Source organism: Engystomops pustulosus, chromosome 4 (assembly GCF_040894005.1).
Source record: "Engystomops pustulosus chromosome 4, aEngPut4.maternal, whole genome shotgun sequence".
Taxonomy (NCBI): domain Eukaryota; kingdom Metazoa; phylum Chordata; class Amphibia; order Anura; family Leptodactylidae; genus Engystomops; species Engystomops pustulosus.
Genome location: NC_092414.1, coordinates 16187213 through 16214762, shown reverse-complemented (window position 1 = coordinate 16214762; position 27550 = coordinate 16187213). Strand labels below are relative to the sequence as shown.

Sequence of the window (27550 nt, the reverse complement as noted above, 5' to 3'; positions counted from 1 at the left end):
CTCCCAGGAAGCCTTCAGCTAGAAATGTTTACCTTATTATAGGACAATAGTAGCTTCTTGAGTGCCAAAAAGGTCATTGGGCCACCATAGGCTTCAATGCCTGGAAGCAACATTAACCTTTACAATCCCTATAGCCAAGTCTTAGTAAATAAGGTCCAATATTTCATTCGCAGCATTAGTGTTCCCATGAAAATGGTGGACAACCCTTCAAAACACAGATGGATTCCAATATAAGTCAATGGGTGTCGTTGGTATTTGTTGTATCCAGAAGAATGTATTCCGAAGAAGAGAACAAGAAGATGTGACCACATTCCAACCCTAAGAAAAAGAGAGGCCAGGTCAGAATCTCTGTTTTTTAGACCCGAGACCATCATGTCAATGTGACCAACTTGTAAAGGAGTAGGAGGATGACGTTGGGAAGAGCCAGTCGCAAATTTAGTTTTAGATTTGGTGAAACTCCTCAAGCCTAGGTGCAAACCCACCTAGGGCCTGGAGCCATGGGGGCTATGCCTGCCAGTATGGGCCCTGGGGGGAAACCGGGTCTTGGTCCCTGCCGGTACTGTGCTGCAGCGATGGCGGACGCCATGTAGGGACCCACCATAAAGAGGTCATCGTTAAGTGGTTGGTGGACTTATACAATTTGATCAAAATGTAACTAAGATCCCCGAGTTCTTTAAATAATGTAGCCTAGCGGCAGTAGATCATTGGGGCAGATTTACTTACCTGGTCCATTCTCGATCCAGCGGCGCGTTCTGTGTGGAGGATTCGGGTCCGGCCGGGATTCACTAAGGCAGTTCCTCCGACGTCCACCAGGTGTCGCTGCTGCGCTGAAGTTCATCGGATTGCACTGAACTTCATCGTCCTCAGCTGGGTGCAGGTAAGCGCGTGTCGAGCGACACTTTTTTTTTTTAAAATTCAGCGGTTTTTCCGAATCCGTCTCATTTTTTTACGGCCACGCCCCCGATTTCTGTCGCGTGCATGCCGGCGCCGATGCGGCACAATCCGATTGCGTGCGCCAAAATCCCGGGGCAATTCAGGAAAAATCGGCGCAACTCGGAAATATTCGGGTAACGAGTCGGGAAACCGCATATCGGGCCCTTAGTAAATGACCCCCATTGTGTGATCTGTGGATGTGCGGTCCAGTTCTTTTCCTCTCCCCATGTCGGCAAACCCAAGACCATCATGGCAATGTAACCAAAGTAGGAGGATGACGTTGGAAATGTCGGCCACAAAATTAGTCTAAGATTTAGTGAAACTCCTGGAGCTCAAGTGAAAACCCACAAGCGTTCACATACTACAAGTTGACAATCAGTATTTGGAGTCATGTAGACCAATGTACTACGGACCAGGCTTGTATAGTAGAGTCAAGCTACATCCAAGAGGCGCCACCTCCCAACACGACTTATTCTCTTACATACCGATTATGGAAATCCTAGAGATGTGATCCCCAATGTTTAAGGTCATTGCTTCCACCGCAGACCCTCCATCTTAAACCCCTTTCAATGCCGTTCAGACCTTGGACTTGCAACTTGCGTAGGACAATCTGAGCGCCTCCTATTTTCAGCACCTCATAAAGCCAAACCACAAAGAAAAAAACCCGAAATGCATTCTTCTCGTTTGTCCTCGTTAAATCTCGGCTACAGCCTTGGACGCCAATATGGTGTCTTTGTCTGTCTAATTGCTGGACAACCTTGAACCAAAAGGAGACAACGTTTGGTTCGTTGACCTAGAAAGGAATGCAGATCAGAATATAGAGTTACCGGCTAATTGCCTATCATTAAGGAGAAATAAGCCAAAAATAGGTTTGGACGGGGGATATACTCTGACTAAGAGATTTCAACAAGATTGTTTATCCTCAGCTTCTTAGAAAGGCAAAAATTGTTTCCTTACATTTTGGTGGTTTTCCCAGTAAAGACGTCTATAACCTTGTGCTATATCCTTGTTTTAGGATTATAAGAAACATAGCCACAGATACTCCCTAGGTGCTGGTCATCGGGGCTCCTGGTAATGGTAAGAGGGAATTGAAGACTTCAAAAAAAACGTAGATGGAGACGGATGGACTTGGGATCCATATCAAGCAGCACTCAATTCATAGCTCCCGTACACATCTATGGGTTGTAATGCGAGGTGATATATTGTAATACTGGTAGTTGTCCAGAGGAGACACTTTGGGGGTCATTTACTAAGGGCCCGATTCGCGTATTCCCGACGTGTTACCCGAATATTTCCGATTTGCGCCGATTTTCCCTGAATTGCCCCGGGATTTTGGCGCACACGATCGGTTTTTTGCCGCTTCGGCACTGGCATGCACGCGACGGAAATTGGGGGGCGTGGCCGAACGATAACCCGACGGATTCGGAAAAACTGCCGCATTTAAAAAAAATAAAAATTGGTCGCACGGGCCATACTCACATGCACCACGATGAACTCCGGGGCACCTCGGCGGACTTCGGCGCAGCAGCGACACCTGGTGAACATCGGGCGCAGGACCTTCATGAATCGCCGGAAGACCCGAACACTCGTCGGAGAAGCCGCCGCTGGAACGCGAATGGACCGGGTAAGTAAATGTGCCCCTTTGTACGAGGTTCTCTCACAGATTGTGGCCAATGATGGCTTGATCACCAGTCATCCTCTTGTACTAACCCCAGGGGGATAGTAATTATAGATGATAAAGATAGAGTTAAAATCCAGAGGAGGCAAAGTCTTTGGCGACAGGGGGCATGGCCATTGGCCAATAAGAGGAGTGGCCCACCAATGGTTTCACTGATAAACCAGGAACTGTCCTAAGGTAAATTTCCATTTTTTGTTTTTCGACGACCTCTGCCCTGGTCCCCTTGGGATTTTCCAGAATTACTGAAAACCCTGCTTAAACAACTGTAAAAGTTAATACACCCTACGTTGTTTCTTGGCGGTGGAGGTCTTTCACAATCAGAATGGAATATTCCTTGAACACATCATATGAAACATTTTCTTGAAATATAGCTCCCACAAACTCCTGTTATATTCACAATGGATTTCTCAAAAATTGCAAAAATAAGCGTGAACCTAATCCCGAGAGGTTAGGCGACCCGGCCATGAGAAAATATTAGTGAATGAGACTGAAGCTTCTCCGTCGTGTGGCTTCGCTAAGGATTAGAGATCAGCCTTCATCTAGAAACAAGGAGCTTGCCGTCTTTATAACAAGCGTATCGTCTTTCTGTCACCAGCCGTCATCTCGATTTCCTTCCCTAGTCAACCTGAGCTGTGACCCCCTCATTGTGAAGGGTGTAGCGTGACAGGGATTAGCACTGACTACTGAGAAACACCACGACCAGAGTCGAGTACTCGAGTTGGAGTAAGGCGATGGTCGAAGCAACGTTGCGTAAAGGCGTCAGACTTCTATATCTCAGCTCAGTGAGTGTCTATCATCTTATGACTGGTAGAAAGTGAATGTAAAAATGGAACATACACCCTATGACAACATGGTAGAATTCAGACTGGCAATTTTTGCCTATTTTTTTTAATGGGCAGTGGTTTGTACACTCACTCTGCCACCAGACTGGTTCGATGAGGGGATAATTCCAAAGGCGTTGACCAAGTGACCTAGTAGTTTTCACCCCCATAACCCCCATAAGAGGATCTGGATGACAGAATCACAAGGCTGCAGTAGTCTTGGTGCTGGTGACACAGGTGTGATAAGAGACATTAGTACGAGGCAGAGAGTAGTCATGGACAGACTGAGGTCAGGGCAGGTGGAAGTCGAGTAGAACCTGGGTAATGGCCAAAGGTCAGGGCAGATAAATATGGTTCAGTGTCATGTAAAGAGTCAGAACAACAGAAGAGGCACCTTAGTGTTACGCCTTTGGAGGTAGGTCCTCTTAGTATCAGAAAATGGAAAAGGCATAAGTCTTACATCCCAGGGGATACACGACAGTCCAACAAACCCCACCGGGACCTAATAACATGTGGGTGCAGATGTTACACACAGAGGACGAGCAGCTGGCTGATGTATGTCACTGTAGTGCTCTCCTGTTCTTCGGCCTCGTCTACACCCATCAAGGCTTACAATGTGAAGCAAGAAGAGACAGACTCTGTTGGGATAAGGTTAAAGGGGAGGCTTGTGATATCCCTTTAAGACAGGGAAACCAGATAAAGGAGATATAGTAAAAAAAAAGTTCTTGTTTATTAGAACAAGGCTCGGGTCCACTGCGACTAGACTGGCAAAAAGAACCAAGGACGTTTCCAGGAGTGGGGCAATAGCTTAGTTTACCCTGCCCCATTTACAACTGACTTCACCTCTAAAATGTGAATTCACGCCCCCTATTTTTTATCATGGTGGCGTGGGTAGGTTTTAGCAAGTGAACAGAGACTTCCTAAAATAAGTAAGTATATGTCTGGTAAGCTTATAATACACAGTTATACTAGTGTCAAGGTCGGTGGTGGTGAACCCAGTGAACCACCGCGAGCGATGATGTAAGCTGACACCCGGGAGCAGAGTCTAAGTGGCACCCGGTTTTCACCAGAGCCTGTCGCAAAACGGGTTGGACTTGCTGCGGCGTGGTGCCACAGGATACCTTCACAGGCGTGACTTTGCCCGCGGTGGTGGCCATGGCAAGGTACAGAATCACAGTTGTGGTCAGGCAGAAGGCGGAACGGGACGGGGACGTAGCACAAGGTCAAAGCAGCCGGTAGAGAATCGAGGTCAGGAACGTAGCAGGAGGTCACAACGGATAATACACAGGAATCAAGTTTTCTCTTAGGCTAGGAGGCACAAAGATCTGGCGGGGGGGGGTGACAGGAAGAGGCCGGCTATTTATCAGGTCAGCGCCAATTAGTGGTGTGCTGGCACTCAAAATTTCACAGAGCCGCCGCGCGTGCGTGCACCCTAGGAGGCGGGGAGGCGTGGGCCAGACCACTAGGGCCATTGTTGGAGCGAGGAGTAGTCTTCGGCTGGGCTGGTAGGACACACGGATGCACTTACGACCCGTGACAATCTGTAGGGTACTCCGAGAACTTAGAGACCCCCATGTGTAAGGACATTACGCAGGTTCCGTACATGCGCTTCTAACTCCGTTCTAGGATCCTGTGGAGACGCTCAGTCACCTTCTCCCCATCTCCGTCCATTAGAGGAGATTTCCTTTCCCCCCTGATCGTACAATAACACAAACACCACAAATCCAGTGGATAAACTCGGAGCCGCTTCCTGTCTCCCATTTCAGACGTTGCGAGCTATTTACCAAAATAACAATTTTTATGATTTTTTTTTTTCACAATGTCAATTTTCCTGTCTAACGTTCCTAAATACTTTGAGGTTTCTGGCAAATGACCCACGCCGGCTCCTGCGCTACTTCACAGCCAAGTTTAACAACTTCTATGCGGTTCAAGCAAAACAGAACTTACAATTGTATGAAAATCCCCCTTATTATGAGATTCAGTTTTATTGGATGCAAATTAAATGTACTAATCATGTGTTTCTAGTGTATTACATGTGTTACAGGGGATGTACTATGCCAGGGCGCTACCTGGGCCAAAACACAGCTCAAAGTCTAGGCTACTACCCCTACAAAATAAGGTGGTCTGTACTATATAGATAACACTGACCCATCATTACATCACTACTGACAATAGATGATGTCACAGCTTATCCCCTCCCCCTCCCTGTACAATGACCTCTATATAGATAATAATGACCCATCATTGCATCACTACTGACAATACATGATGTCACAGCTTATCTCCTCCTCCTTCCTGTACAATGACCTCTATATAGATAGCACTGACCCATCATTACATCACTACTGACAATAGATGATGTCACAGCTTATCTCCTCCCCCTTCCTGTACAATGACCTCTATATAGATAACACTGACCCATCATTACATCACTACTGACAATAGATGATGTCACAGCTTATCCCCTCCCCCTCCCTGTACAATGACCTCTATATAGATAACACTGACCCATCATTACATCACTACTGACAATAGATGATGTCACAGCTTATCTCCCCCCCCTCCCTGTACAATGACCTCTTGCATTGGATAACTTTCCATCTTCAGTTTTAGGAGGTGTAAGAGAAAGGGCTAAAATTTCCAATCCCTGTTCCCGTCTGTCGGCTCCCGCACATTCCTTCCTCTCCTAATTGGCTTCCATAAGGCGTGTAGCAGCTGGTTTTATAACGAGACTCCAAGAAAACTGACAATTTAGATTATTTCCCGCAGGGCGAAGCAGCCGCATTGTCATCCCTAATGCAGAATATGATTTACTCAGGGGAAGACACAAAATTCCTCAAATAGAAAATGATTTCATAAAAACCCAAATTACCATTGTGTAACCTTAGCAGGAAAATAGAAACACGTCCTTATATAACAGGAGGACCTGGTGATACTACAGCTCCTTGTATAAAAACAGGCCAGTCCCTCTTAGGAGGAGCTAAGAGTGCTGTTATAGAGCAGGAGGAGCTGAGCATATTGTACATAGTGTCCTATCTGCAGGCATCATGTTATAGAGCAGGATGAGCTGAGCAGATTGTACATAGTGTCCTATCTGCAGGCAGCATGTTATAGAGCAGGAGGAGCTGAGCAGATTGTACATAGTGTCCTATCTGCAGGCATCATGTTATAGAGCAGGAGGAGCTGAGCAGATTGTACATAGTGTCCTATCTGCAGGCATCATGTTATAGAGCAGGAGGAGCTGAGCAGATTGTACATAGTGTCCTATCTGCAGGCAGCATGTTATAGAGCAGGAGGAGCTGAGCAGATTGTACATAGTGTCCTATCTGCAGGCAGCATGTTATATAGCAGGAGGAGCTGAGCAGATTGTACATAGTGTCCTATCTGCAGGCAGCATGCTATAGAGCAGTAGGAGCTGAGCATATTGTACATAGTGTCCTATCTGCAGGAAGCATCTTATAGAGCAGTAGGAGCTGAGAAGATCATACATTGGGGCAGATTTATCAAGCTGTCTGCAAGTCAGAATATTTCTAGTTGCCCATGGCAACCAATCACAGCTCCCATTTAAAATATTCATGAGCACTGGTAAAATGAAAGCTGAGCTGTGATTGGTTGTCATGGGCAACTAGAAATATTCTGACTTTCAGACACTTGATAAATCTGCCCCATAGTTTCCTATCTGCAGGCAGTATGTTATAGAGAAGGAGGAGCTGAGCAGATTGTACATAGTGTCCTATCTGCAGGCAGCATGTTATAGAGCAGGAGAAGCTGAGCAGATTGTACATAGTGTCCTATCTGCAGACAGCATGTTATAGAGCAGGAGGAGCTGAGCAGATTGTGCATAGTGTCCTATCTGCAGGCAGCATGTTATAGAGCAGGAAGAGCTGAGCAGATTGTGCATAGTGTCCTATCTGCAGGCAGCATGTTATTGAGCAGGTGGAGCTGAGCATATTGTACATAGTGTCCTATATGCAGGCAGCACATTATAGAGCAGGAGGAGCTGAGCAGATTATACATAGTGTCCTATCTGCAGGCAGCATGTTATAGAGCAGGAGAAGCAGAGCAGATTGAACATAGTTTCCTATCTGCAGGCAGCATGTTATAGAGCAGGAGGAGCGGAAAAGATTGTACATAGTGTCCTATCTGCAGGCAGTATGTTAAAGAGCAGGAGGAGCTGAGCAGATTGCACATTGTGTCCTCTCTGCAGGCAGCATGTTATAGAGCAGGTGGAGCTGAGCAGATTGTACATTGTGTCATATCTGCAGGCAGCATGTTATAGAGCAGGAGGAGCTGAGCAGATTGTGCATAGTGTCCTATCTGCAGGCAGCATGTTATAGAGCAGGAGGAGCTGAGCAGATTGTACATAGTGTCCTATCTGCAGGCAGCATGTTATAGAGCAGGAGGAGCTGAGCAGATTGTACATAGTGTCCTATCTGCAGGCATCATGTTATAGAGCAGGAGGAGCTGAGCAGATTGTACATAGTGTCCTATCTGCAGGCATCATGTTATAGAGCAGGAGGAGCTGAGCAGATTGTACATAGTGTCCTCTCTGCAGGCAGCATGTTATAGAGCAGGTGGAGCTGAGCAGATTGTACATTGTGTCCTATCTGCAGGCAGCATGTTATAGAGCAGGAGGAGCTGAGCAGATTGTGCATAGTGTCCTATCTGCAGGCAGCATGTTATAGAGCAGGAGGAGCTGAGCAGATTGTGCATAGTGTCCTATCTGCAGGCAGCATGTTATAGAGCAGGAGGAGCTGAGCAGATTGTGCATAGTGTCCTATCTGCAGGCAGCATGTTATAGAGCAGGAGGAGCTGAGCAGATTATACATAGTGTCCTATCTGCAGGCAGCATGTTATAGAGCAGGAGGAGCTGAGCAGATTGAACATAGTGTCCTATCTGCAGGCAGCATGTTATAGAGCAGGAGGAGCTGAGCAGATTGAACATAGTGTCCATTTCCTTACCAGATTAAATGAAATAATATCCACACCTCAGACGAGGGCACTTCCCTTCCTTAAATCTCTCTGGTTCTGCTTTGGGATGGACAAGAGCCATACAATTTTGGAAACCTCTACAATATGCCTGTGTAGTTCATTTTCGGGATAGCAGGAGATGGCACAGATTATGGATGTCACCCACATGGTAGATCACAGACTGTCTCTAATCTCTGCCCCAGTCTGGATGGTTGTAATTCCAGACGCTGCTTTTTTATCTTCATCCCTTTGAAAACCTTCTCGGTGTACGGGGAACCTTCCCGAAATAATGCAGAAAATCTGAGGTTAATGGGGTACCACTATATGCCTCACCATAGAAACGTTTATTATCAATACAAATTACACATATATGTCATATGCACCCTGAAAACTCCAAAAATGTTTTAAAACTTTTTGAAATAGCAGTTCCGGCGCTCTCCACTAGGTGGCATATAAAATCTTTGAGAATCTCTCAGAAAGCGTCCCGGGGTGTTTCGGCCATGTTCAGGATGTGAGGGGCTGTGCACCCTGTGTGGTGTAGACAGGTTTTCCCAGAAACGTTAGAAGCCTGTCATCTCCGAAATTTATAGTGGAGGATGTGAGACGTGTACCTGGAGCCTCCGGGGAGTAACGTATTACAGTGTGGATTACAGCTCTGAGGTCACTGAGGTCATCTGATGTGGCCTTTGGGGTCAGACGGATACATGTACCCCTGTAGCTTCTCCTGTATAGAGGACACATCCTCCCCCAACCGTCCCAGATTGTAGGGTCTGTCCCACCATCCCGGATTGCAGAGTGGACCCTAACCTATAACTCTTTCTATAGCCGCTACCTATAATCACCCCTCCATACTGTACCCCACCACTAATAATGCTGAAGCCTGGAGCAGGGAGCTGAGTATTGTTGGCTCCCGGCTCCACTGTTCTGCTTCCATTCTGTGGGAGGGATTATAAGAGAGGGAGGGGGATTATTGGTGGGGGCTATAGAAAAGATGGGAATTATAAGTGGGAGTTATAGGAAAAGGGGGTATATAGATGGATGGGACACATTATGGGCATTATATGTGCACATGTTACTCTGTGAGGGCCATGAAAATGGGGCATTTTACAGCCTGGGGGCTATTAAAAGGGGCATGTTACAGTGTGGGGGCCATAAATAGAGGCATTATACTGTGTGTGGATCATAAATAGGGGCACTTTACGATATGGATGCTAATAATAAGGGGCATTTTACAATGTAGGGGCTTTAAATAGGGGCATTTTACAGCATGGGGGCTATTAAAAGGGGAATTTTACAGTGTAGGGGCCATACATAGGGGCATTTTACAGTGTGGGGCTATAAATAGGGGTGTTTTACAGCATGGGGGCTATTAAAAGGGGCACTTACAGTGTAGGGGCCATACATAGGGGCATTTTACAGTGTGGGGGCTATTAAAAGGGGCATTTTAAAGTGTGGGGGCAATAAATAGAGGCATTTTATAGCATAAGGGCTATTAAAAGGGGCATTTTACAGCGTGGGGGCAATAAATAGAGGCATTTTACATTGTGCGGGCCATAGAAAGGGTAATTTTACACTGTTGGGCCATAAATAAAGACATTTTACTGTATGGCGGCCACAAAAAGGGGCATTTTACTGTGTGGGTGCTATTAAAAGGGGTAATTTTACAGTGCAGGGGCTAATAAAAGGGGTAATTTACAGCATGGGATCATAAAGAGGTGCGTTTGACACTAAAGATGTAAGAGAGAGGGTCATTTTTACAGCGCCAGGCCACAAATGCGGACAGTTTCCAGTTTGGGAGCACTCGTGTGCTGCGACTTTCTAGAAGTTGAAGACATGAATGCATAGAGAAAGCTGCCAGGGAACACCCACCTAGCATCTGGGGCTGGTGGAGCAGATAGCAGATTGCTCCTTGCACCTGATTTCTGCCCCGACTGTAGCACTGGGCCAGCGCCACCTGCAGACATGTAGGACATAATCCAGACCATACAAAACAGAGAAGACCCCGACCCCCGAGTAAGGATAAGAAGAAGTAACCAGACACTCGCTTTGTAGAACGACTTAAAATAAATAGAAGGCAAGAGGATGAGTGGCAGCAGCTACAGAGACACCCCAAGGGCTGTCCCTCACCCCACACAGGCAGCACTAGCCGACCACCGCCGCACAAACATCTCACATAATCACAGAGGTGAAATGTCTGATCCCGAGTTACATCCTGTATTATACTCCAGAGCTGCACTCACTATTCTGCTGCTGGTGCAGTCACTGTGTACATACATGACATTACTTATCCTGTACTGATCCGGAGTTACATCCTGTATTATACCCCAGAGCTGCACTCACTATTCTGCTGCTGGTGCAGTCACTGTGTACATACATGACATTACTTATCCTGTACTGATCCGGAGTTACATCCTGTATTATACTCCAGAGCTGCACTCACTATTCTGCTGCTGGTGTAGTCACTGTGTACATACATGACATTACTTATCCTGTACTGATCCTGAGTTACATCCTGTATTATACTCCAGAGCTGCACTCACTATTCTTCTGCTGGTGCAGTCACTGTGTACATACATGACATTACTTATCCTGTACTGATCCTGAGTTACATCCTGTATTATACCCCAGAGCTGCACTCACTATTCTGCTGCTGGTGCAGTCACTGTGTACATACATGACATTACTTATCCTGTACTGATCCCGAGTTACATCCTGTATTATACTCCAGAGCTGCACTCACTATTCTGCTGCTGGTGCAGTCACTGTGTACATACATGACATTACTTATCCTGTACTGATCCGGAGTTACATCCTGTATTATACTCCAGAGCTGCACTCACTATTCTGCTGCTGGTGCAGTCACTGTGTACATACATGACATTACTTATCCTGTACTGATCCTGAGTTACATCCTGTATTATACCCCAGAGCTGCACTCACTATTCTGCTGCTGGTGCAGTCACTGTGTATATACATGACATTACTTATCCTGTACTGATCCTGAGTTACATCCTGTATTATACTCCAGAGCTGCACTCACTATTCTGCTACTGGTGCAGTCACTGTGTACATACATGACATTACTTATCCTGTACTGATCCGGAGTTACATCCTGTATTATACTCCAGAGCTGCACTCACTATTCTGCTGCTGGTGCAGTCACTGTGTACATACATGACATTACTTATCCTGTACTGATCCTGAGTTACATCCTGTATTATACTCCAGAGCTGCACTCACTATTCTGCTGCTGGTGCAGTCACTGTGTACATACATGACATTACTTATCCTGTACTGATCCGGAGTTACATCCTGTATTATACTCCAGAGCTGCACTCACTATTCTGCTGCTGGTGTAGTCACTGTGTACATACATGACATTACTTATCCTGTACTGATCCTGAGTTACATCCTGTATTATACTCCAGAGCTGCACTCACTATTCTTCTGCTGGTGCAGTCACTGTGTACATACATGACATTACTTATCCTGTACTGATCCTGAGTTACATCCTGTATTATACCCCAGAGCTGCACTCACTATTCTGCTGCTGGTGCAGTCACTGTGTACATACATGACATTACTTATCCTGTACTGATCCCGAGTTACATCCTGTATTATACTCCAGAGCTGCACTCACTATTCTGCTGCTGGTGCAGTCACTGTGTACATACATGACATTACTTATCCTGTACTGATCCGGAGTTACATCCTGTATTATACTCCAGAGCTGCACTCACTATTCTGCTGCTGGTGCAGTCACTGTGTACATACATGACATTACTTATCCTGTACTGATCCTGAGTTACATCCTGTATTATACCCCAGAGCTGCACTCACTATTCTGCTGCTGGTGCAGTCACTGTGTATATACATGACATTACTTATCCTGTACTGATCCTGAGTTACATCCTGTATTATACTCCCAGAGCTGCACTCACTATTCTGCTGCTGGTGTAGTCACTGTGTACATACATGACATTACTTATCCTGTACTGATCCTGAGTAACATGCTGTATTATACTCCAGAGCTGCACTCACTATTCTTCTGCTGGTGCAGTCACTGTGTACATACATGACATTACTTATCCTGTACTGATCCTGAGTTACATCCTGTATTATACCTCAGAGCTGCACTCACTATTCTGCTGCTGGTGCAGTCACTGTGTACATACATGACATTACTTATCCTGTACTGATCCCGAGTTACATCCTGTATTATACTCCAGAGCTGCACTCACTATTCTGCTGCTGGTGCAGTCACTGTGTACATACATGACATTACTTATCCTGTACTGATCCGGAGTTACATCCTGTATTATACTCCAGAGCTGCACTCACTATTCTGCTGCTGGTGTAGTCACTGTGTACATACATGACATTACTTATCCTGTACTGATCCTGAGTTACATCCTGTATTATACTCCAGAGCTGCACTCACTATTCTTCTGCTGGTGCAGTCACTGTGTACATACATGACATTACTTATCCTGTACTGATCCTGAGTTACATCCTGTATTATACTCCAGAGCTGCACTCACTATTCTGCTGCTGGTGCAGTCACTGTGTACATACATGACATTACTTATCCTGTACTGATCCGGAGTTACATCCTGTATTATACTCCAGAGCTGCACTCACTATTCTGCTGCTGGTGTAGTCACTGTGTACATACATGACATTACTTATCCTGTACTGATCCTGAGTTACATCCTGTATTATACCCCAGAGCTGCACTCACTATTCTGCTGCTGGTGCAGTCACTGTGTACATACATGACATTACTTATCCTGTACTGATCCCGAGTTACATCCTGTATTATACTCCAGAGCTGCACTCACTATTCTGCTGCTGGTGCAGTCACTGTGTACATACATGACATTACTTATCCTGTACTGATCCTGAGTTACATCCTGTATTATACCCCAGAGCTGCACTCACTATTCTGCTGGTGCAGTCACTGTGTACATACATGACATTACTTATCCTGTACTGATCCTGAGTTACATCCTGTATTATACTCCAGAGCTGCACTCACTATTCTGCTGCTGGTGCAGTCACTGTGTACATACATGACATTACTTATCCTGTACTGATCCTGAGTAACATGCTGTATTATACTCCAGAGCTGCACTCACTATTCTGCTGCTGGTGCAGTCACTGTGTACATACATGACATTACTTATCCTGTACTGATCCTGAGTTACATCCTGTATTATACTCCAGAGCTGCACTCACTATTCTGCTGCTGGTGCAGTCACTGTGTACATACATGACATTACTTATCCTGTACTGATCCTGAGTTACATCCTGTATTATACCCCAGAGCTGCACTCACTATTCTGCTGCTGGTGCAGTCACTGTGTACATACATGACATTACTTATCCTGTACTGATCCTGAGTTACATCCTGTATTATACTCCAGAGCTGCACTCACTATTCTGCTACTGGTGCAGTCACTGTGTACATACATGACATTACTTATCCTGTACTGATCCTGAGTTACATCCTGTATTATACCCCAGAGCTGCACTCACTATTCTGCTGGTGCAGTCACTGTGTACATACATGACATTACTTATCCTGTACTGATCCTGAGTTACATCCTGTATTATACTCCAGAGCTGCACTCACTATTCTGCTGCTGGTGCAGTCACTGTGTACATACATGACATTACTTATCCTGTACTGATCCTGAGTAACATGCTGTATTATACTCCAGAGCTGCACTCACTATTCTGCTGCTGGTGCAGTCACTGTGTACATACATGACATTACTTATCCTGTACTGATCCTGAGTTACATCCTGTATTATACTCCAGAGCTGCACTCACTATTCTGCTGCTGGTGCAGTCACTGTGTACATACATGACATTACTTATCCTGTACTGATCCTGAGTTACATCCTGTATTATACCCCAGAGCTGCACTCACTATTCTGCTGCTGGTGCAGTCACTGTGTACATACATGACATTACTTATCCTGTACTGATCCTGAGTTACATCCTGTATTATACTCCAGAGCTGCACTCACTATTCTGCTACTGGTGCAGTCACTGTGTACATACATGACATTACTTATCCTGTACTGATCCTGAGTTACATGCTGTATTATACTCCAGAGCTGCACTCACTATTCTGCTGCTGGTGCAGTCACTGTGTACATACATGACATTACTTATCCTGTACTGATCCTGAGTTACATCCTGTATTATACCCCAGAGCTGCACTCACTATTCTGCTGCTGGTGCAGTCACTGTGTACATACATGACATTACTTATCCTGTACTGATCCTGAGTTACATCCTGTATTATACTCCAGAGCTGCACTCACTATTCTGCTGCTGGTGCAGTCACTGTGTACATACATGACATTACTTATCCTGTACTGATCCTGAGTTACATCCTGTATTATACCCCAGAGCTGCACTCACTATTCTGCTGCTGGTGCAGTCACTGTGTACATACATGACATTACTTATCCTGTACTGATCCTGAGTTACATCCTGTATTATACTCCAGAGCTGCACTCACTATTCTTCTGCTGGTGCAGTCACTGTGTACATACATGACATTACTTATCCTGTACTGATCCTGAGTTACATCCTGTATTATACTCCAGAGCTGCACTCACTATTCTGCTGCTGGTGCAGTCACTGTGTACATACATGACATTACTTATGCTCCTGAGCTGCACTCACTATTCTGCTGTACTGTACACACATGACGTCTTGTCAGTAATTACCTCAGACAGGGACTAACACAAATCTCCCGCTCTCCTCCTGACTGACAGCTCCAGGAAGCAATCACAGCTAGCGCCTTCTCCAGCCAATCACCAACCACTCCCCCTACCGTGATTCACCAATAGGAATCTCTCTCCCGCCTGGCGGGCCTGTTGCTATGGCCGCGCGGTGGGCTGTGTCTTCAGCTCAAGATGGCGGCTCCCTTGGAGCATATGACAGCGGGATGTGCGGAGCTGGAGAGATGGATGAGGGAAGATTTGGCGGGGGCGGAACCGCGGGGCTGTGACGCGGTGCGGCGGGTTACCGAGCTGTTCAGAGGGGCGGAGTGCAGGTGAGAAGATCATGTGAGCAGGCCGTCCTGTGCTGGAACTACAACTCCCAGCATGCACTGCGCCGCCTGTATAATATTATACTGTATGATATGTCATTATCACGTGACGCCACCCCCCCCCCCCCCCCTCTGTGGGTAAAAGCGGGTTTTATATGGGCTGTCATGTGACTGGGGGATGTAGCGGAGCTGGGTGTACATGGTCCTGTAGGATTTATGGAGGAACAGGAGGATTCTGGGGGATGCAGGAGGAACCCCTTATATTTCATCATTGGATTAAACCATCATCCCCTTCTGCAGCTCAGGTGTATGGGAAAGTGTAATGCCAAACACTGCCTGAGGTCAGGAGGGGAGCTCTAATTAGAAGAAAGCAGCCATGTGCTCTGGCCAGGTTCTTTCTGCATATTACAGTTAACACTCACGATTGACGCGGCGTCATTTAAAGGGGTTGGCCACTTTTCATTGAATCTCTGCATGTTCACATACCTGTGTCTTTGACTCCTGATTCAGCCTTCTCCTGTTCTCACCATGCCGCCTCTGCATATATACTCAGCTTCCTCTCTCTCTCTCACTGCTCCAGTCCATCCTTATGGCGTCTCCCACTGTATCTTTCTTCTCCCAGTCTGTCCTCACTGACAGAGACAGGAAGGGGGAGGAAGCAGGGTGGGTCATAATCTCCTGCTACAGCTCCTCCTATTCAGTAGAGCTCAGACATCTATATACAAAGAAGCACAGAGAGTCTGCACACAGCGCAAAAGGAAGTATCAAGACCGCTAAATCACCTCATGAACATTTTGGGTCTATTATTAAGGCAGTAAAGGCACCGGGCAACTTAGTTAAAAGAGTGGCCAATCCTTTTATATCCCGCTTGATGCCACCATCTTTGATGTGATAGTTGCCCCCATCCATTCCTCCATGACATCATCCGGGGACCACAATCTGTCTCCATTAGAGCCTGGAATCTATACGAGATTCCAGGACTTGTACTTCCAAATATAGCTGTAGTGCAGCATATGGCAGGAATTATCAGACCCTCTAGGGTTATAAAGTACCCCAGGGGGTCTGTGTGCTGTATGTTGGGGTGTAGCCTCTATTATCTGGTCTCTGTGCTGTATGTTGGGGTGTAGCCTCTCTGTTATCTGGTCTCTGTGCTGTATGTTGGGGTGTAGCCTCTGTGCTGTATGTTGGGGTGTAGCCTCTATTATCTGGCCTCTATGCTGTATGTTGGGGTGTAGCCTCTGTGCTGTATGTTGGGGTGTAGCCTCTATTATCTGGTCTCTGTGCTGTATGTTGGGGTGCAGCCTCTATTATCTGGCCTCTATGCTGTATGTTGGGGTGCAGCCTCTATTATCTGGCCTCTATGCTGTATGTTGGGGTGTAGCCTCTATTATCTGGTCTCTGTGCTGTATGTTGGGGTGTAGCCTCTATTATCTGGTCTCTGTGCTGTATGTTGGGGTGTAGCCTCTGTGCTGTATGTTGGGGTGTAGCCTCTGTGCTGTATGTTGGGGTGTAGCCTCTGTGCTGTATGTTGGGGTGTAGCCTCTATTATCTGGCCTCTGTGCTGTATGTTGGGGTGTAGCCTCTGTGGTGTATGTTGGGGTGTAGCCCCTATTATCTGGCCTCTGTGCTGTATGTTGGGGTGTAGCCTCTGTGCTGTATGTTGGGGTGTAGCCTCTATTATCTGGCCTCTGTTCTGTATGTTGGGGTGTAGCCTCTATTATCTGGTCTCTGTGCTGTATGTTGGGGTGTAGCCTCTATTATCTGGTCTCTGTGCTGTATGTTGGGGTGTAGCCTCTGTGCTGTATGTTGGGGTGTAGCCTCTGTGCTGTATGTTGGGGTGTAGCCTCTGTGCTGTATGTTGGGGTGTAGCCTCTGTGCTGTATGTTGGGGTGTAGCCTCTATTATCTGGCCTCTGTGCTGTATGTTGGGGTGTAGCCTCTGTGGTGTATGTTGGGGTGTAGCCCCTATTATCTGGCCTCTGTGCTGTATGTTGGGGTGTAGCCTCTGTGCTGTATGTTGTGGTGTAGCCTCTGTGCTGTATGTTGTGGTGTAGCCTCTCTGTTATCTGGTCTCTGTGCTGTATGTTGGGGTGTAGCCTCTGTGCTGTATGTTGGGGTGTAGCCTCTATTATCTGGCCTCTATACTGTATGTTGGGGTGCAGCCTCTATTATCTGGCCTCTATGCTGTATGTTGGGGTGTAGCCTCTGTGCTGTATGTTGGGGTGTAGCCTCTATTATCTGGCCTCTATGCTGTATGTTGGGGTGCAGCCTCTATTATCTGGCCTCTATGCTGTATGTTGGGGTGTAGCCTCTGTGCTGTATGTTGTGGTGTAGCCTCTCTGTTATCTGGTCTCTGTGCTGTATGTTGGGGTGTAGCCTCTGTGCTGTATGTTGGGGTGTAGCCTCTATTATCTGGCCTCTATGCTGTATGTTGGGGTGCAGCCTCTATTATCTGGCCTCTATGCTGTATGTTGGGGTGTAGCCTCTGTGCTGTATGTTGGGGTGTAGCCTCTATTATCTGGCCTCTATGCTGTATGTTGGGGTGTAGCCTCTATTATCTGGTCTCTGTGCTGTATGTTGGGGTGTAGCCTCTATTATTTGGTCTCTATGCTGTATGTTGGGGTGTAGCCTCTGTGCTGTATGTTGGGGTGTAGCCTCTATTATCTGGCCTCTGTCCTGTATGTTGGGGTGTAGCCTCTATTATCTGGTCTCTGTTCTGTATGTTGTTGTGTAGCCTCTATTATCTGGCCTCTATGCTGTATGTTGGGGTGTAGCCTCTGTTCTGTATGTTGGGGTGTAGCCTCTCTGTTATCTGGTCTCTGTGCTGTATGTTGGGGTGTAGCCTCTGTGCTGTATGTTGGGGTGTAGCCTCTATTATCTGGCCTCTGTGCTGTATGTTGGGTCGTAGCCTCTGTGCTGTATGTTGGAGTGTAGCTTCTCTTATCTGGCCTCTGTGCTGTATGTTGGGGTGTAGCCTCTGTGGTGTAAGTTGGGGTGTAGCCTCTATTATCTGGCCTCTGTGCTGTATGTTGGGGTGTAGCCTCTGTGCTGTATGTTGGAGTGTAGCTTCTCTTATCTGGCCTCTGTGCTGTATGTTGGGGTGTAGCCTCTGTGGTGTATGTTGGGGTGTAGCCTCTATTATCTGGCCTCTGTGCTGTATGTTGGGGTGTAGCCTCTATTATCTGGTCTCTGTGCTGTATGTTGGGGTGTAGCCTCTGTTATCTGGGCTCTGTGCTGTATGTTGGGGTGTAGCCTCTGTTATCTGGTCTCTGTGCTGTATGTTGGGGTGTAGCCTCTGTTATCTGGCCTCTGTGCTGTATGTTGGGGTGTAGCCTCTGTGCTGTATGTTGGGGTGTAGCCTCTATTATCTGGTCTCTGTGCTGTATGTTGGGGTGTAGCCTCTGTGGTGTATGTTGGGGTGTAGCCTCTATTATCTGGCCTCTGTGCTGTATGTTGTGGTGTAGCCTCTGTGCTGTATGTTGGGGTGTAGCCTCTATTATCTGGTCTCTGTGCTGTATGTTGGGGTGTAGCCTCTGTTATCTGGTCTCTGTGCTGTATGTTGGGGTGTAGCCTCTGTTATCTGGTCTCTGTGCTGTATGTTGGGGTGTAGCCTCTATTATCTGGCCTCTGTGCTGTATGTTGGGGTGTAGCCTCTGTGCTGTATGTTGGGGTGTAGCCTCTGTGCTGTATGTTGGGGTGTAGCCTCTATTATCTGGCCTCTGTGCTGTATGTTGGGGTGTAGCCTCTATTATCTGGCCTCTGTGCTGTATGTTGGGGTGTAGCCTCTGTGCTGTATGTTGGGGTGTAGCCTCTGTGCTGTATGTTGGGGTGTAGCCTCTGTGCTGTATGTTGGGGTGTAGCCTCTGTGCTGTATGTTGGGGTGTAGCCTCTATTATCTGGCCTCTGTGCTGTATGTTGGGGTGTAGCCTCTGTGCTGTATGTTGGGGTGTAGCCTCTATTATCTGGCCTCTGTGCTGTATGTTGGGGTGTAGCCTCTATTATCTGGCCTCTGTGCTGTATGTTGGGGTGTAGCCTCTGTGCTGTATGTTGGGGTGTAGCCTCTATTATCTGGCCTCTGTGCTGTATGTTGGGGTGTAGCCTCTATTATCTGGCCTCTGTGCTGTATGTTGGGGTGTAGCCTCTGTGCTGTATGTTGGGGTGTAGCCTCTATTATCTGGCCTCTATGCTGTATGTTGGGGTGCAGCCTCTATTATCTGGCCTCTATGCTGTATGTTGGGGTGTAGCCTCTGTGCTGTATGTTGGGGTGTAGCCTCTATTATCTGGCCTCTGTGCTGTATGTTGGGGTGCAGCCTCTATTATCTGGCCTCTATGCTGTATGTTGGGGTGTAGCCTCTATTATCTGGTCTCTGTGCTGTATGTTGGGGTGTAGCCTCTATTATTTGGTCTCTATGCTGTAAGTTGGGGTGTAGCCTCTATTATCTGGCCTCTGTGCTGTATGTTGGGGTGTAGCCTCTATTATCTGGTCTCTGTTCTGTATGTTGTTGTGTAGCCTCTATTATCTGGCCTCTATGCTGTATGTTGGGGTGTAGCCTCTGTTCTGTATGTTGGGGTGTAGCCTCTCTGTTATCTGGCCTCTGTGCTGTATGTTGGGGTGTAGCCTCTGTGCTGTATGTTGGGGTGTAGCCTCTGTGCTGTATGTTGGGGTGTAGCCTCTATTATCTGGCCTCTGTGCTGTATGTTGGGGTGTAGCCTCTGTGCTGTATGTTGGGGTGTAGCCTCTATTATCTGGCCTCTGTGCTGTATGTTGGGGTGTAGCCTCTATTATCTGGCCTCTGTGCTGTATGTTGGGGTGTAGCCTCTGTGCTGTATGTTGGGGTGTAGCCTCTATTATGTGCTGTATGTTGGGGTGTAGCATCTATTATCTGGTCTCTGTGCTGTATGTTGGGGTGTAGCCTCTATTATCTGGCCTCTGTGCTGTATGTTGGGGTGTAGCCTCTGTGCTGTATGTTGGGGTGTAGCCTCTATTATCTGGTCTCTGTGCTGTATGTTGGGGTGTAGCCTCTATTATCTGGCCTCTGTGCTGTATGTTGGGGTGTAGCCTCTGTGCTGTATGTTGTGGTGTAGCCTCTCTGTTATCTGGTCTCTGTGCTGTATGTTGGGGTGTAGCCTCTGTGCTGTATGTTGGGGTGTAGCCTCTGTTATCTGGTCTCTATGCTGTATGTTGGTGTGCAGCCTCTATTATCTGGTCTCTATGCTGTATGTTGGGGTGTAGCCTCTATTATCTGGTCTCCATGCTGTATGTTGGGGTGTAGCCTCTATTATCTGGTCTCTATGCTGTATGTTGGGGTGTAGCCTCTGTGCTGTATGTTGTGGTGTAGCCTCTCTATTATCTGGTCTCTGTGCTGTATGTTGGGGTGTAGCCTCTGTGCTGTATGTTGGGGTGTAGCCTCTATTATCTGGCCTCTGTGCTGTATGTTGGGGTGCAGCCTCTATTATCTGGGCTCTATGCTGTATGTTGGGGTGTAGCCTCTATTATCTGGTCTCTGTGCTGTATGTTGGGGTGTAGCCTCTGTGCTGTATGTTGGGGTGTAGCCTCTATTATTTGGTCTCTATGCTGTAAGTTGGGGTGTAGCCTCTATTATCTGGCCTCTGTGCTGTATGTTGGGGTGCAGCCTCTATTATCTGGGGTCAATGCTGTATGTTGGGGTGTAGCCTCTATTATCTGGTCTCTGTGCTGTATGTTGGGGTGTAGCCTCTGTGCTGTATGTTGGGGTGTAGCCTCTATTATTTGGTCTCTATGCTGTAAGTTGGGGTGTAGCCTCTATTATCTGGCCTCTGTTCTGTATGTTGTTGTGTAGCCTCTATTATCTGGCCTCTATGCTGTATGTTGGGGTGTAGCCTCTGTTCTGTATGTTGGGGTGTAGCCTCTCTGTTATCTGGCCTCTGTGCTGTATGTTGGGGTGTAGCCTCTATTATCTGGCCTCTGTGCTGTATGTTGGAGTGTAGCCTCTCTTATCTGGCCTCTGTGCTGTATGTTGGGGTGTAGCCTCTGTAGTGTATGTTGCGGTGTAGCCTCTATTATCTGGCCTCTGTGCTGTATGTTGGGGTGTAGCCTCTGTGCTGTATGTTGGGGTGTAGCCTCTGTTATCTGGTCTCTGTGCTGTATGTTGGGGTGTAGCCTCTATTATCTGGCCTCTGTGGTGTATGTTGGGGTGTAGCCTCTGTGCTGTATGTTGGGGTGTAGCCTCTATTATCTGGCCTCTGTGCTGTATGTTGGGGTGTAGCCTCTGTGCTGTATGTTGGGGTGTAGCCTCTGTGCTGTATGTTGGGGTGTAGCCTCTGTGCTGTATGTTGGGGTGTAGCCTGTGTGCTGTATGTTGGGGTGTAGCCTCTATTATCTGGCCTCTGTGCTGTATGTTGGGGTGTAGCCTCTGTGCTGTATGTTGGGGTGTAGCCTCTATTATCTGGCCTCTGTGCTGTATGTTGGGGTGTAGCCTCTATTATCTGGTCTCTGTGCTGTATGTTGGGGTGTAGCCTCTATTATCTGGCCTCTGTGCTGTATGTTGGGGTGTAGCCTCTGTGCTGTATGTTGTGGTGTAGCCTCTCTGTTATCTGGTCTCTGTGCTGTATGTTGGGGTGTAGCCTCTGTGCTGTATGTTGGGGTGTAGCCTCTATTATCTGGCCTCTATGCTGTATGTTGGGGTGTAGCCTCTATTATCTGGTCTCTATGCTGTATGTTGGGGTGTAGCCTCTGTGCTGTATGTTGTGGTGTAGCCTCTCTATTATCTGGCCTCTGTGCTGTATGTTGGGGTGTAGCCTCTGTGCTGTATGTTGGGGTGTAGCCTCTGTGCTGTATGTTGGGGTGTAGCCTCTGTTATCTGGTCTCTATGCTGTATGTTGGGGTGTAGCCTCTATTATCTGGTCTCTGTGCTGTATGTTGGGGTGTAGCCTCTATTATCTGGCCTCTGTGCTGTATGTTGGGGTGTAGCCTCTATTATCTGGCCTCTGTGCTGTATGTTTGGGTGTAGCCTCTATTATCTGGCCTCTATGCTGTATGTTGGGGTGCAGCCTCTATTATCTGGCCTCTGTGCTGTATGTTGGGGTGTAGCCTCTATTATCTGGCCTCTGTGCTGTATGTTGGGGTGTAGCCTCTGTTATCTGGCCTCTGTGCTGTATGTTGGGGTGTAGCCTCTGTGGTGTATGTTGGGGTGTACCCTCTGTTATCTGGTCTCTATGCTGTATGTTGGGGTGTAGCCTCTATTATCTGGCCTCTGTGCTGTATGTTGGGGTGTAGCCTCTGTGCTGTATGTTGGGGTGTAGCCTCTGTGCTGTATGTTGGGGTGTAGCCTCTATTATCTGGCCTCTGTGCTGTATGTTGGGGTGTAGCCTCTATTATCTGGCCTCTATGCTGTATGTTGGGGTGCAGCCTCTATTATCTGGCCTCTATGCTGTATGTTGGGGTGTAGCCTCTGTGCTGTATGTTGGGGTGTAGCCTCTATTATCTGGCCTCTGTGCTGTATGTTGGGGTGCAGCCTCTATTATCTGGCCTCTATGCTGTATGTTGGGGTGTAGCCTCTATTATCTGGTCTCTATGCTGTATGTTGGGGTGTAGCCTCTATTATCTGGTCTCTGTGCTGTATGTTGGGGTGTAGCCTCTATTATCTGGCCTCTGTGCTGTATGTTGGGGTGTAGCCTCTGTGCTGTATGTTGGGGTGTAGCCTCTATTATCTGGCCTCTATGCTGTATGTTGGGGTGTAGCCTCTATTATCTGGCCTCTATGCTGTATGTTGGGGTGCAGCCTCTATTATCTGGCCTCTATGCTGTATGTTGGGGTGTAGCCTCTGTGCTGTATGTTGGGGTGTAGCCTCTATTATCTGGCCTCTGTGCTGTATGTTGGGTTGCAGCCTCTATTATCTGGCCTCTATGCTGTATGTTGGGGTGTAGCCTCTATTATCTGGCCTCTGTGCTGTATGTTGGGGTGTAGCCTCTATTATCTGGTCTCTGTTCTGTATGTTGTTGTGTAGCCTCTATTATCTGGCCTCTATGCTGTATGTTGGGGTGTAGCCTCTGTTCTGTATGTTGGGGTGTAGCCTCTCTGTTATCTGGTCTCTGTGCTGTATGTTGGGGTGTAGCCTCTGTGCTGTATGTTGGGGTGTAGCCTCTATTATCTGGCCTCTGTGCTGTATGTTGGGGTGTAGCCTCTGTGCTGTATGTTGGGGTGTAGCCTCTATTATCTGGCCTCTGTGCTGTATGTTGGGGTGTAGCCTCTATTATCTGGCCTCTGTGCTGTATGTTGGGGTGTAGCCTCTGTGCTGTATGTTGGGGTGTAGCCTCTGTGCTGTATGTTGGGGTGTAGCCTCTGTGCTGTATGTTGGGGTGTAGCCTCTATTATCTGGCCTCTGTGCTGTATGTTGGGGTGTAGCCTCTGTGCTGTATGTTGGGGTGTAGCCTGTATTATCTGGCCTCTGTGCTGTATGTTGGGGTGTAGCCTCTATTATCTGGTCTCTGTGCTGTATGTTGGGGTGTAGCCTCTATTATTTGGTCTCTATGCTGTAAGTTGGGGTGTAGCCTCTATTATCTGGCCTCTGTGCTGTATGTTGGGGTGTAGCCTCTGTGCTGTATGTTGTGGTGTAGCCTCTCTGTTATCTGGTCTCTGTGCTGTATGTTGGGGTGTAGCCTCTGTGCTGTATGTTGGGGTGTAGCCTCTATTATCTGGCCTCTATGCTGTATGTTGGGGTGCAGCCTCTATTATCTGGCCTCTATGCTGTATGTTGGGGTGTAGCCTCTGTGCTGTATGTTGGGGTGTAGCCTCTATTATCTGGCCTCTATGCTGTATGTTGGGGTGTAGCCTCTGTGCTGTATGTTGGTGTGCAGCCTCTATTATCTGGCCTCTATGCTGTATGTTGGGGTGCAGCCTCTATTATCTGGCCTCTATGCTGTATGTTGGGGTGTAGCCTCTATTATCTGGTCTCTGTGCTGTATGTTGGGGTGTAGCCTCTGTGCTGTATGTTGGGGTGTAGCCTCTATTATTTGGTCTCTATGCTGTAAGTTGGGGTGTAGCCTCTATTATCTGGTCTCTGTGCTGTATGTTGGGGTGCAGCCTCTATTATCTGGCCTCTATGCTGTATGTTGGGGTGTAGCCTCTATTATCTGGTCTCTGTGCTGTATGTTGGGGTGTAGCCTCTGTGCTGTATGTTGGGGTGTAGCCTCTATTATTTGGTCTCTATGCTGTAAGTTGGGGTGTAGCCTCTATTATCTGGCCTCTGTGCTGTATGTTGGGGTGTAGCCTCTATTATCTGGTCTCTGTTCTGTATGTTGTTGTGTAGCCTCTATTATCTGGCCTCTATGCTGTATGTTGGGGTGTAGCCTCTGTTCTGTATGTTGGGGTGTAGCCTCTCTGTTATCTGGTCTCTGTGCTGTATGTTGGGGTGTAGCCTCTGTGCTGTATGTTGGGGTGTAGCCTCTGTGCTGTATGTTGGGGTGTAGCCTCTGTGCTGTATGTTGGGGTGTAGCCTCTATTATCTGGCCTCTGTGCTGTATGTTGGGGTGTAGCCTCTGTGCTGTATGTTGGGGTGTAGCCTCTGTGCTGTATGTTGGGGTGTAGCCTCTATTATCTGGTCTCTGTGCTGTATGTTGGGGTGTAGCCTCTGTTATCTGGTCTCTGTGCTGTATGTTGGGGTGTAGCCTCTATTATCTGGCCTCTGTGCTGTATGTTGGGGTGTAGCCTCTGTGCTGTATGTTGGGGTGTAGCCTCTATTATCTGGCCTCTGTGCTGTATGTTGGGGTGTAGCCTCTGTGCTGTATGTTGGGGTGTAGCCTCTCTGTTATCTGGCCTCTGTGCTGTATGTTGGGGTGTAGCCTCTATTATCTGGCCTCTGTGCTGTATGTTGGGGTGTAGCCTCTATTATCTGGCCTCTGTGCTGTATGTTGGGGTGTAGCCTCTGTTATCTGGTCTCTATGCTGTATATTGGGGTGTAGCCTCTATTATCTGGTCTCTGTGCTGTATGTTGGGGTGTAGCCTCTATTATCTGGCCTCTGTGCTGTATGTTGGGGTGTAGCCTCTATTATCTGGCCTCTGTGCTGTATGTTTGGGTGTAGCCTCTATTATCTGGCCTCTATGCTGTATGTTGGGGTGCAGCCTCTATTATCTGGCCTCTGTGCTGTATGTTGGGGTGTAGCCTCTATTATCTGGCCTCTGTGCTGTATGTTGGGGTGTAGCCTCTGTTATCTGGCCTCTGTGCTGTATGTTGGGGTGTAGCCTCTGTGCTGTATGTTGGGGTGTAGCCTCTATTATCTGGCCTCTGTGCTGTATGTTGGGGTGTAGCCTCTGTTATCTGGCCTCTGTGCTGTATGTTGGGGTGTAGCCTCTGTGCTGTATGTTGGGGTGTAGCCTCTATTATCTGGTCTCTGTGCTGTATGTTGGGGTGTAGCCTCTGTTATCTGGTCTCTGTGCTGTATGTTGGGGTGTAGCCTCTATTATCTGGTCTCTGTGCTGTATGTTGGGGTGTAGCCTCTATTTTCTGGTCTCTGTGCTGTATGTTGGGGTGCAGCCTCTATTATCTGGTCTCTGTGCTGTATGTTGGGGTGCAGCCTCTATTATCTGGCCTCTGTGCTGTATGTTGGGGTGTAGCCTCTGTGCTGTATGTTGGGGTGTAGCCTCTGTGCTGTATGTTGGGGTGTAGCCTCTGTGCTGTATGTTGGGGTGTAGCCTCTATTATCTGGTCTCTGTGCTGTATGTTGGGGTGTAGCCTCTATTATCTGGTCTCTGTGCTGTATGTTGGGGTGTAGCCTCTGTTATCTGGTCTCTGTGCTGTATGTTGGGGTGTAGCCTCTGTTATCTGGCCTCTGTGCTGTATGTTTAGGTGTAGCCTCTATTATCTGGCCTCTGTGCTGTATGTTGGGGTGTAGCCTCTGTGCTGTATGTTGGGGTGTAGCCTCTGTGCTGTATGTTGGGGTGTAGCCTCTATGCTGTATGTTGGGGTGCAGCCTCTATTATCTGGCCTCTGTGCTGTATGTTGGGGTGTAGCCTCTGTGCTGTATGTTGGGGTGTAGCCTCTATTATCTGGTCTCTGTGCTGTATGTTGGGGTGTAGCCTCTATTATCTGGCCTCTGTGCTGTATGTTGGGGTGTAGCCTCTGTGCTGTATGTTGGGGTGTAGCCTCTGTGCTGTATGTTGGGGTGTAGCCTCTATTATCTGGCCTCTGTGCTGTATGTTGGGGTGTAGCCTCTGTGTTGTATGTTGGGGTGTAGCCTCTATTATCTGGCCTCTGTGCTGTATGTTGGGGTGTAGCCTCTGTGCTGTATGTTGGGGTGTAGCCTCTATTATCTGGCTTATGTGCTGTATGTTGGGGTGTAGCCTCTGTTATCTGGTCTCTGTGCTGTATCTTGGGGTGTAGCCTCTGTGCTGTATGTTGTGGTGTAGCCTCTCTGTTATCTGGTCTCTGTGCTGTATGTTGGGGTGTAGCCTCTGTGCTGTATGTTGGGGTGTAGCCTCTATTATCTGGCCTCTGTGCTGTATGTTGGGGTGCAGCCTCTATTATCTGGCCTCTATGCTGTATGTTGGGGTGTAGCCTCTATTATCTGGTCTCTGTGCTGTATGTTGGGGTGTAGCCTCTGTGCTGTATGTTGGGGTGTAGCCTCTATTATTTGGTCTCTATGCTGTAAGTTGGGGTGTAGCCTCTATTATCTGGTCTCTGTGCTGTATGTTGGGGTGCAGCCTCTATTATCTGGCCTCTATGCTGTATGTTGGGGTGTAGCCTCTATTATCTGGTCTCTGTTCTGTATGTTGTTGTGTAGCCTCTATTATCTGGCCTCTATGCTGTATGTTGGGATGTAGCCTCTGTTCTGTATGTTGGGGTGTAGCCTCTCTGTTATCTGGTCTCTGTGCTGTATGTTGGGGTGTAGCCTCTATTATCTGGCCTCTGTGCTGTATGTTGGGGTGTAGCCTCTGTGGTGTATGTTGGGGTGTAGCCTCTATTATCTGGCCTCTGTGCTGTATGTTGGGGTGTAGCCTCTGTGCTGTATGTTGGGGTGTAGCCTCTGTGCTGTATGTTGGGGTGTAGCCTCTGTGCTGTATGTTGGGGTGTAGCCTCTATTATCTGGTCTCTGTGCTGTA

General features: G+C 47.6%; 1 protein-coding gene and 1 long non-coding RNA gene across 3 annotated transcripts in view; one reads left to right on the top strand and one right to left on the bottom strand.

Moving 5' to 3' along the window:
• Positions 1 to 15276, bottom strand: part of LOC140126159 (uncharacterized) — a 60320-nt gene extending 45044 nt beyond the window's left edge. The window contains exon 1 of the long non-coding RNA XR_011854774.1: positions 15150 to 15276. This is a non-coding gene — a long non-coding RNA (uncharacterized lncRNA). The remainder of the gene's footprint in view (positions 1 to 15149) is intronic.
• A 12-nt stretch (positions 15277 to 15288) lies between these two features.
• Positions 15289 to 27550, top strand: part of ATXN10 (ataxin 10) — a 112739-nt gene continuing 100477 nt past the window's right edge. For both annotated transcript variants that reach the window (XM_072145308.1, XM_072145307.1), the window contains exon 1: positions 15289 to 15478. In XM_072145308.1, the coding sequence (XP_072001409.1) occupies positions 15339 to 15478 (140 nt within the window). In that variant the 5' untranslated portion in view covers positions 15289 to 15338. The remainder of the gene's footprint in view (positions 15479 to 27550) is intronic.